The sequence below is a fragment of the Watersipora subatra genome, chromosome 4 (assembly GCF_963576615.1).
Source record: "Watersipora subatra chromosome 4, tzWatSuba1.1, whole genome shotgun sequence".
In the NCBI taxonomy this organism is placed as follows: domain Eukaryota; kingdom Metazoa; phylum Bryozoa; class Gymnolaemata; order Cheilostomatida; family Watersiporidae; genus Watersipora; species Watersipora subatra.
The window spans coordinates 41582656-41594344 of NC_088711.1; the positions used below are offsets into that span (position 1 = coordinate 41582656).

General features: G+C 34.3%; 1 protein-coding gene across 4 annotated transcripts in view; it reads left to right on the plus strand.

Moving 5' to 3' along the window:
- The window catches only part of LOC137393348 (ras association domain-containing protein 2-like), a 32904-nt gene extending 25352 nt beyond the window's left edge, over positions 1–7552 (plus strand). For 3 of the 4 annotated variants that reach the window (XM_068079857.1, XM_068079858.1, XM_068079860.1), the window contains 5 exons: positions 1252–1287; positions 1961–2117; positions 3251–3471; positions 4182–4279; positions 6538–7552. In XM_068079857.1, coding sequence (XP_067935958.1) covers positions 1252–1287; positions 1961–2117; positions 3251–3471; positions 4182–4279; positions 6538–6610 — 585 coding nt within the window. In that variant the 3' untranslated portion in view covers positions 6611–7552. The remainder of the gene's footprint in view (positions 1–1251; positions 1288–1960; positions 2118–3250; positions 3472–4181; positions 4280–6537) is intronic. The other variant, XM_068079859.1, reaches the window with a different exon arrangement.
- The last annotated feature ends 4137 nt before the right edge of the window (positions 7553–11689 follow it).

The following is an 11689-nucleotide window of genomic DNA, read 5'->3' on the forward strand; positions in this document are numbered from 1 at the left end:
CAAATGTAAAAATGAGATATCGTACTGTCTTTGTCCGGTACTTGGTCAAACCGAATGCAGAGAGAATGTAGAGGCTATTCCTACCCGAGATCATACAATTATCTGCGTGAAAAGTATTGGCCTATACCTATTTAGCATTTGAACCTTACAAAAAACTGGAAGTAGAAGTTCACGGAAAAGTATCGTGTTTCATAGAGTTCATAGAGTTTCAATTAATATGTCATTTAGCGTGTGAAATTGAGAAAATGGTGTGTGTACTGGTACATCCAGAAAACCATATAGTAATAGATCAACTGGTCCTCTCATAAAGTGTGCTACCTCTTTTATTATTAAGAGAACCGTGCTGTAAGAAAGCAGTATTGAATTGTTATACAAACGGAAACAAACTTTTTACATTATGGATTGCAGCAAATAAATGAATTATGGTTTTACTTTATGACTCAAGTTAAAAGTTCACAAATTAAAACATTAATCTTACTTACAAAAAATTACTGGTCTTTTGGAGTGTTTACACAAAACAAGTGCCCACTGACACAGTTGGAATAAAGAGGTTCTAAAATAAAAGTATTAAAAGTAATGAAAGTTGAGCTAACATTTCACAGCAATCTTATCAGAATTGTATACAAAGAGCAATTACACAGTATACTAAAGCATTTATCAAGAAAAAGACAAATTACTGATAGAATTTGACATTATTTCAGTACTTACAGCTTTTGATGCTACATAATTGTATATGATTCTTTGCAATCCAAGTTAAGATAGGTATTAGAAAAATGGCTGACTTATTGGTTCAGTTACAGCTGAAAAACTGAGGAAGAAACAAACAACCACTTGGCATAATAAAAACTGGCTGTTTGTGGTCACACAAAAAATGCATTAGTAGCGATGACACATATATGATACACACTACGCTACCTACGTGTATACTAACTATGTTTTCTTATGTTTGGCCAACTCAAACTGTACCCATTAATTACTTCCAATACAGTGTGTACAGTGTATAGTAAGAGCTATGAATCGTAAGAGCTTTTGTAGACTCGTGGTTAGACAATTGGATTACAAACTCGCCGTTGCAGCCTTTGTGAGTTCAAATCCAGCAGATTTTAGTAGCTATAACTGGACATACCGAACTACACAATACACACACACAGACAAATTTTGTGATTTATATATACAGATAGTTGAACTACAATGAATAATAATGACCTATATGAATAATATTATACATTCTCTTCATATGGACTGTTTTAGCTTGAGTCTATCGATGAGGATAAAATATCTAACGCGGTACACGCTACTGTCCTCTATTTATTACTCATAACTTGTTGAGCTCTTCTAACCAGGGAAGGATTCCTAGCTATTTCATGTGCTCTTTAATGCTCATACTATTTGGCATTCTCCAGCAAGAGAGTCGTTATACTATTTTGACTTCCGCTTGGTCGTATGCTACTCGAAACATGTTGGGGTTGGGTTCAAGGCTGTATATAATAATAATAATCCCTAAATAATGGTTGGTGGTGTTCATTTCAACTGGAACAATTGGAGTTGTGTACTCATGTGCCTCGCTGCACTTTGAGTACACAGCTTTAATTAGCATCACATTTAGTCAAAGCGTTGAACCAATAATCTCTAAATGATGGGTGGTGTCGGTACTTTCAATTGGGTGGGTTGGAGTTGTATAATCAATATGTCTTGCTGCGCATTGAGTACACAACTCCGATTATCATCATATTTTGTTAATAAATGTAATTTTGGTAATAAAGGTAATTTTGTAATAAAATAATTAATTTACTGCCTATTTCATCAACCATAATATGAAAAGTTTAGTAAGAATTGTGAGCAAACTAGTCATTGTCAGCTTATAATATTTGGAGTTGATTCGACAGACCGTACAAAACAAATTAAATCGATATCCTCTTCCTGTCTTTTTGTTTCGTTATGTGTTTTTGTCCTTTTGTAGATATCAGCTGATTTCACTCCTGCCTTTGGCAGCGTCACTCAAGTTTTTGTAGGGAGTCACTTGCGGACACCGGAGGTCATCAAGCGCCTGCTAGACAAGTTTAAAATAATGAATGAGCCATCTTCATTCGCCCTTTACATGGTGAAGGCTAACGGAGGTAAGGTTCACTGGCCATCCACTCGGTAGTCATTCGCAATTAAATAGATAAAAGATTGCTGGTGAATATTGAGCAGAACTCTTCTGGTTCTGGCAGTTGTTAGCAATACTTTGGATAGCGTAGATAGTTCATCTCTATTAGTCTGTGATTACGGGCTTGACATTTTTGAAAATTTAAACAAAAGCCACGCCGTGATTTTAATATTTACTATAATAAGAGCCATGTTCGTTCATCCGAAGCCATGTTGAGAGCGTTAGGGAAAAAGATTGCTTCACACGGGAATCAAACCTGGAACATCAGATTCTAAGGCAAGCACCTACACCACTTAGCCACCTCACCGATTCACTGGGTAGTTGTCCGCATACTGATTACTCATAACAATCTCTCACAGTGCTTAAGATTGGCAAGAGTACTAGTTTTCTATAATAAGAGCCGTGTTGTCAGTCTTTTTGAAGCCAGACCTAATAGTTAGGAAAAATATTGCTATCAGCAGAATTTGAACTCACAACCTTCGGCTTGGTGCACCTACACTTTCCCTTCTGCAGTCAGTCTCATTGGACATTGCTAAATAATTGTGCACATAGTTATTCCCTATGCTTTATCAGCAAACTGATGATCTCTCACAGTACATGAGACTCCTCGGAGGCTTGTATTTAATAACCCTTCTTGTTACTGTTTTTAATATTGAATGATACTTTTGCTTTAATTTCTTGGTTTTATCCACTTGAACACTTACTTTTAATATTTATTTAGCTGTCGTATATTAATTGTCATTCTTTGCTTTGGTCAAACTGGTTTATGCCCGTTATTGTGCAGACTGCCTTAAAATGCGGTTTGAAGGGCAAAAATAAATTGCTTCTTAATGGAACAACAAGGTTTGAAAACGTTTTAGTACAAATTAAAATGCTTGAAAATATTTAATTAAAAATCAAATTGGTAATTTTAACCCTTTTTCATTTTCAAAACATCATGTATCTTGGTTTAGACCATCCTGCATTTTAAATCAACTTGAAAATTTCAAGACCAAAAGCTGTGAAGTTTCTAATGGTATCATTTATGGACCAGAAATCTTTAACAATCTTATTGAATTTCGGTGTTAGCATGGTGATCTGCTACTGCATGTTGTTCCCTAGAAATGTGGCCATTGACTGAGGACAGCTGCCCGATGCTAGAAAGAGTAGAGTTGCAGGATCCGACTGCCAGAATCTTTCTCATGGACAAACCCTACCACACAGGCACTAGCGGCAGCTTAGCTGAGAAAGAGCTGACTCTTGGCTCGGCCACTGTTGCAAACGTCTGGCAACCTGTGGAGCCCATCGCGGAGCCTCCTAAGAACGAAAAAATCTCTCATGAGGTTAGCTATTTTAGAAAAATCTTCTTTTGACCAGGATGAAGTAGAGCAATGACATAGGATGTCTATGGTGTCTATGGATGTTAAGTCATTTCTATTCGCCCAGTCCAACCTCATACGCTGTATGTCAGTGTCACCATAACTCTCATACTTATGTTAAAGTCCAAACTCATTTCTGTACAGGGGTCTTCTGGTTTCAATCATCTTATGAATCTGTAAAGTGCGTTTGACAGCAGAATATTGGATAAATTGGGTAAAAAATTTTATTTGACAAATAATTAAATAAAATAGATAATTTTACTTTAAATACTTTAATACGTTTACTTAAGTAAAGTCTATTTAATGTTAGTGTAAGTTTCGATAAATAGACTAGGCAACAAAGGCACAGGTGTTAATACTTTTGGCCACGACTGTACAAACTCCAACACTTTTAGCTACACTATAAGTATGACAACAGTCTAATTCCTTGAACAATATTTTGCTATATGGGCCATCATGTAGGCAGATGCAGAAATATGTATTCTGTGATATTTATTATTGCACAGAAGGTAAATCAGTGTGGGCAGATCTTTATTTAGTTTTTTGCATAAATCAGAATGTAAAATTGAACATATGTTAAAGTTGACATCTTCTGCTGACTGCATCATTTGATACTTTGCAGTCTGTACAAGAGAGTTTTCATATGATATCAAGTATTCACGTGACTCTTGTAGTTGGCTGGATTCATGGCTCTTCCAGATGCGATGTTGATAGGCTTTCTGACTATGTTCAACAATGAACAAACATTAGCCTTGGAGAAGATACGAAATAAGTGAGTCAGTCATTCTCTTGTTACCTCTACTGCGAGTCTAGTTCAGAACAGAGGCTTCTTATTTTAAAGTCACTTTTGCATTTAGAAAATGATATACAAACTTGGATGGACGCAGCTACTTGAAATAAGCTTAGAATGACTACGAGTGTTATAGATTTAGAGCCCTGACATCACTAAGACTTACCTGTAGATAAAACCTCTGTAAACCAACGCTACATAACCTGAGAGTTGATGCTTTGTGTATAACGCCGGCAAATTCACAGAAATGGTATTCAATGTGATATACAGTGAATTAAAAGTAACTTCAGGATTTGCCTTCTCTATAATTGCTAAAATATGTTTCCCAAGTAAGTAATAGGTTGTTATAATGGATTAGTGTTGTAGTGGTTATATGTACGTTAGGGCAGCACTGATCATGTATTATGATTTATTTCCCCTACATATATTGATAGTAAAATTTTTCCAAATTACCGTAAATAATCTATTTGAATGCCATGGCGCTCTATTTTTCAACTTTTCCTCTTCCGTGGTGGTCAAATAGAGGTGACGTTCAGACAAAGGCCGACATTGTATTTTTCAAATAACTCGTCAGAATTTTGTGATGATACCTAAATTTAATCCATTTACGGATGAAGCGAATGTCGCCTTTATTTTGCACTCTCCTTCGGGCGAAGCGACATTACCACCTTTAGATGCAAGAAAACTGCTAACTTATCTCCAACTTGTCGTATATCTCTAAATAAATATGAATTGGGAAGCCGAGAAATATCTTTACCAGTTGATATCTATTGCTTGCAATTAACCTGCGATGATATTATAGCCTGTGTCCTGCTTTGCAATCTGTTGGAGCTATCAAGTTTTTATTTCATTCTAAATTTGAAGGCATATTTTCATTTTATAACTATTTTTAATGTTGAATAAAAGCTCATTGCGCTTATCAATATATTTTCTACAGTTAGCTGCTTTTCATGTGCAATAATTTTGTGAGTGTGGATCCATCGTAAGCTTTATATAAACTCAATGATGCTATTAAACAATAGGCTATAAATTTGCAAATATATAATTTATATAATAATAATAATAATCTATCAAATGCTACAAATAGTAACAAAAGTGACATAAACAAACCATAGTTATGCAGAAACAAAAATTAACATTTTTGAAACACAAATATTTGCATCGTTTGCTCGGACACGAGTTCTGATCGTTGCTTTTGTTTGAAACGATTTTACGATCTTCTGGCTGTTCAATACCTTCCATGTCTTCTGACCTCAACTCTTCCTCTGCACTGCTGAACTAGTCGATATTAGCGTCCATAGAATTATTTTGGCAGAGCAAAACTTTTACGCGTTGCATTTAACACAAATAATGATCAACTTAGTCTGCATTGGCTCTAAGCACAATCCTTAGCCTAAAACTAGTCGTTCATATACCATTGTAAATGTAAACCGTTCTTCACATACGTCGAAATATCAAGACTGCTTTTAACAATAAATTACTATTAGACTATTAATATATGTAATTATAATGTAATTAATTATTTCTATCGTGTTGCTGTTAAAGTTTTAATGAAAAAACCAAAGAGCTTAGAAGTTAGAAAACAGACTTCAATGCGAACAGAAACAACGAAAGAATTAATTGTTATTGGCGTAACTGAGTCATTATTAGTACGATTTTATGGACACTTTGCTACTGACCACTTGCTATTATGGGTTTATAAAGATCAAAGAATGTCAAAGTGGCGGTCAAATGGAGGTGGCATTTAATTAAAGGGTGGCGCTCTATTTTTCAACTTTTTTCTATAGTGATGGTCAAATAGAAGTCGCGTTGAAATAAAAGCGGCATTCAATTAGACAGTTTACAATAAGTGATGGATTATTATACTTGATGACAATTGTAGCAGTACACATGTGTGTGCGTGTGTGCGTGTGTGTGCGCGTGTGTGTGCGCGCGAGTGTAAATTTGTATCTAATAAAGTCACTTTTTCATTAATTGTAAGCATTTTCCTCTTTTTCTCAAGTTCATTAAATGATTTTGAGAGTCGTGGGCATTTATAAGGCGCGATGAAGGCATCACAAGCTCATTGCACTTTCATAATTCACAAAATGTAACCTGAAAATAGACGACTGTTATCACAATGGTACTCCCATAGTTCCTCACAATAAGGAAACATGGATATTAGCGACTGCAAGGTCGTTTGTAATCGTTCCACATCTGAGCCATCTTACCATGCTGGTATACATCTGATGTTTCTTTAGGTACGCTACGGTTAAAGCTCACATAAAGAAGCTGATGGGAGAGAGACAGTTAACTCAGGAGACGTATTTATAACAGCTGCCTGTTCTCTCAAGAAATAGGTTAATACCTGAAAGGAAATATATTAATCTTTTATTACACAGCTAGCAATTATTTTTATATCATGAGTAGAGAATTTCCAAAGAATTTTTATCAAGGTTGCATATTTCACTATAAACTCCTGCTCATCGTTGTATTGATTGATATTTGATAGATTATTACTCTTCAAAAGACCAGAGGGAATTAGGTTAAACCTTTGATCAGTAAATCTCCAAACCAATCACTGGAAATTTTTCTCGAAAAATTCCTAAAACATTTGTGTGAACTCGGCTAATCAAATTTTTAATTGTTTTCAATTGTTCCTGTTGGACATTGTTATTCCTTTATCTTGAAACCATCTTTATCTCATCTGATATTGTATCGAGTAATGGAGTGATGCTTTTGATAGTGTTTTATGTTTTCAAGCTAAAAATGTATTACTGGCGCTACTAAAAGTAGCTAGCCATATGTAATAGTTTATATAAAGAGGTAGGACAACTCTGGTAATTGGCAGATATTGAGAGCACTATCTACACTATATATACGCTACTTCGTTGTACCATGATTTCTCTTTCTTTACAATCTTAATTACTGCCAATGATTATATACATATCATAATAGACGCATTTTTTTGCAAAGTTGTCATAAGCAGGAATTCAATCCAGAATATTTGTGGGCCACTTGAAATGAATGCAATCCACCTGCCAACTAATTATAACTGAAATATTTGGAATGGATGTCCAGCAGTAATCTTGATATTCATATTATTATCAATGCTACTTTTTATTTGTGTGGATCTTATTGTTTCTACGGCTCAACTTGTTCTTACATATTTTGTTTTGGTAATGTTTTTAAAATTAACACAATTTTAATTTAATGCAACTTTTCAATAGATGAATATATTTTCATATCATATCTAATAAACTGGAGTGTAACCAACTTGCTGTTATTATTGAAATTGTGGGAACGAAATTGAAGCTGAAATTGCATATCACATTTAAATCTACCTGTGATAAGATGCCATATTATAATCCACCTGGGATAAGATCCCATATTACAATCCACCTGTGATAAGATGACACATTATAATCCCATTGAGATAAGATGCCATATTATAATCCACCTGTAGTAACATGTCTTATTATAATCCACCTGTGGTAAGATGCCATATTTTAATCCACATGTGATACGATGCCATATTATAATCCACTTGTGATAAGATACCATATTATAATCCGCCTGTGATAAGATGCCATATTATAATCTCCCTGCGATAAGATGCCATATTATAATCCACCTGTGCTAAGATGCCAAGTTATAATCCACCTGTGATAAGATGCCACATTATAATCCACCTGTAGTAACATGTCCTATTATAATCCATCTGTAGTAACATTTCTTATTATAATCCACCTGTAGTAACATGTCTTATTATAATCCACTTGTGATAAGATGCCATAACGTTTTTTGTCAACTCCACTAGATATGCTGATTGGTGAGATCACTGTATCCTGGCATACGGGATATATACATGTAGGTGAAATGTTGCATTATTTCTCAGCGTATTGTGTGATGCAGGATTTGAAATGCATCCCTTTAGATATGCATAAAATATTATACCACGATAATAGCATAGATGCATAAAAATCATGTGCTCCATCTTTGGAGCACAGACTGAAAGTTCCTGAACATGTTTGATTACACATTATAAAGAGTGTGTGTAGTGCATGTATTACATACAGTTTAGTATGTACTTTAATTATAAACAAACAGGTTGTGAACTAGGCCTAAAATAAAAGAGTAATACACATTAGTTCTTTGTACTAAAGATTATAATAGTATTTATTTAATGTGTGAAAATCTGGTATTTTTTACCTAATCTCACCATATTAAATTTAAAAAAATTTCCGTCCTATCATCAGTATTTGTAAATTTTACTATAATAAGAGCCGTGGTCATCCAAAGCCATGCTAAAAGCGTTGGAAAAAAATTTCTTTACACTGGAGTCAAGCTCCAAAATTCCATTTTGCAACCAGGTGAGCTACCAACTGTCCTACTCAACCACCTTGCTAAAATGAAGAGTAATCTATATTAACCCCAATGCTTGTTTGTCTGTCCATTTGTCTGTCTGTCCAGTTATAGAGATGAAGTTTTAGGAATGAGAAATCTGTTGTGCACTGGATTTAAACTCACAACTACCAGTTCTGCAGACATCTATAATTTATCCAATACATTACAGCAAGCCAACCGGCTAAACTATGGAATAAATTAGGCATATACTTATTACACATTTCAATCCTTCACGGCTTCACGCTCAATACTGCAGCTAGCGTTTTGCGTGAAGCCATACCGGAAAAAAATGCATGCTTATACGGAAAGAAAGATACATGTTCCCATGCAATTACCAGCCCTTTCTTTAAAATTCGCTGCAAATGTGATGAGCAGAACTGACTGTTTTCTGTAAACTATTTTATCATGGAATGTAAGTGTACCTTCCACTTTTCAACATTCCCCAAGCATTCCTTGTTTATACAGATAAATATGGATTAATTCTTTCTGTTTTAAAAATAGCTTATACATGTACATGCTTGTATTCATAACCACCCCAAATAGTTAAATAGCTCCCTGTTTTGCTTCTCAGCTGCCATATTACTACTCTCTGATTGGCTGAAATTTGGCAACAAAGAATCCGTCTGAATATTCTCTAATAAATAATTTGTGGCTTTTATTTCCAAACCAAAGAAAAAAGTAATTTTCACTACAAAATAGATGATAAGTATTTGTAGATGATAATGCTTTTGCTGACAAGCGTTCCATATTCACATAATAACTGAGCAGCCATTTGATAACGGTTGTTCTGTTGTACGTTCATAAACATGTGTCATGTACAAGGTACCCATATCAATTCATTTCTATCTGAACAATATGTTGTCTATTGTTTGAAATTTCTCTTGTGTTTGTCCCTCAACTACACAAAGATGTTATCATGTTATGGAAAGCATTTTGAAGCGCCAAGGAAGCTGAAGGAGAATTTGTATAACTAATAAAAGCCAGTTTTTTTTACGACATCACTGCTGACTTATCCTCAGATGTATGCACTGCATATTGTGATTAATAAACACATTTTCTGTGAGTTGTCAGGTTGACTTAGAAATTAGTTTATAGGAATAGCTACAAATTTGGAGGTTTCAGTTATGCAATAGTAAATAAATGTTAACATGAAATGTATATTTATTGTTAAAATTAAACAAAATTAATATAATAAAATTAATTAGAACCAAAACAAGAAGTAAATAAATGGATAAATCTGTGTTTTTTGTCTACTTTTGACTTTTTTTCAGCAGATCGAGTCGCTGATAGCTTAATGCTGCTACCTGTAGTGTCAGCGGAATGATGAATCACGGCAGCACTGTTGTAAACACAGTTAGTTGCTGACCTAACAGAGTCAAGCTCATTAAAATTCTCAGATTCCTCTGTTTGATTTTTTGGCAAGTTGTCCCCACTTCTCAGTTCTTTCTCAGGCAGGTCTTGTACCTTGTTTTCTGTCTCATTTCTCTCCAGGGAGATGTGAGTCATGGTACATGGAGCTGTAATATAATGATAACCTTGTTTATCTATGACTCATTTATTATTTTTTCAACTTAATAGAGTTATGCTCAGTATGCCATAGAGTTAACTTAGTAAACACAAGTTCAAACTTCTACTGACAGGCTCTTCTTTCCTTTAATAGGATAATTCAATGCATGGAGTTGTCTGCCTTCTTATACAGCTGTATCATTTGCTACCCTATGGCATGTAACATAACCACAAAGCTGTACATTTAGCTAAAGAATTCAGTATTTTATTGCTGTTCTCTAACCATTTAAAAAAAGTAATATGATACTATGTTTTAAAAAACAAAATAAGACAAAAGGTTTCCTTTTTACTTTATTGCAAATTATTTGTGTTTCTCACGCCCATTTTTATTTAAAACTTACTGTTATGTTCAGTAGCTTCTATTTCCTCAACTTCTTCAACTTCTTCAGCTTCTCTAATTTCCTTGACCTCTTCAATTGGGGATAATGAAGGGAAAAACTTCTTAGTTTGTGGACGTGAGACAAACTCTACTCGATGTAAACTGAGTTGTACTTTGAATCTTTGAGTTTCCTTCTCCTGATCATAACTGTATCTAAATATTAAAATTAATTATATCAATACCAGAACTGTACAATTTCTATTTGAACTGATAGAAAAGTTGTCTTACCACTTTATACAATATCATCAACTAGGTAACATAAAATATTTAATAAATGATTTGATGTTCTACTTGTACCTTTTGATTTACTTATTTTAGCTGATTCTCGATGTCATATATTACAGTACTAATAGAGCAAAGTGCTGCCTAAGTTTTTCATATGATATCTTGGTAGTGATATCATATAATAGGTCAGCGCCCCACAAAGACTTCTCCGCAAGTGGTAGCCGCCTTAGAGCAAAGTATATTATACTTTAAGACCAAGGGTTTATAGTTTATAGACTTAGATATCAACGTAACTGTAATACTGAGCATACACAACATGTTTAGGACCTATTTCAACATCACAGCAAATAACTCATTACTAATATTTGCCTAAACCTTGTAAAAGATTTATTTGTATTTGATTAAATTAAAATAAACATCTAACCATATGAGAGAACTAGTGTAATGTATCATAGCAGTAGTGATTAATACTCACCATTACAATAGTGGAATATCTTCAAATACCTACTACAACATTCCATTTATTTTCCTTTGTGCATTGCTTAACTCACCTCAACATGAGAATTATTGGTGAGCAGACGATTCCAATTAAAAATACTTGTCCTATCAAGCTGATAGCCACAGCAGTGACAGAGAAAGGCATTATCAAAGAACAAAATATTATACAACAAAGCAGATCCGTGAGAGCAGTGAAGTAACACATCTTCTCAGTAGTATGCTAGAATCTTCAGAGAGTTTGATTGTTGGCACAAGGTCATAACGTCATAGTTGATTGTTGACAAATTCAAATTTATGATCCACAAACATATATGCGTTACTTTTCACTGCGACTAGCT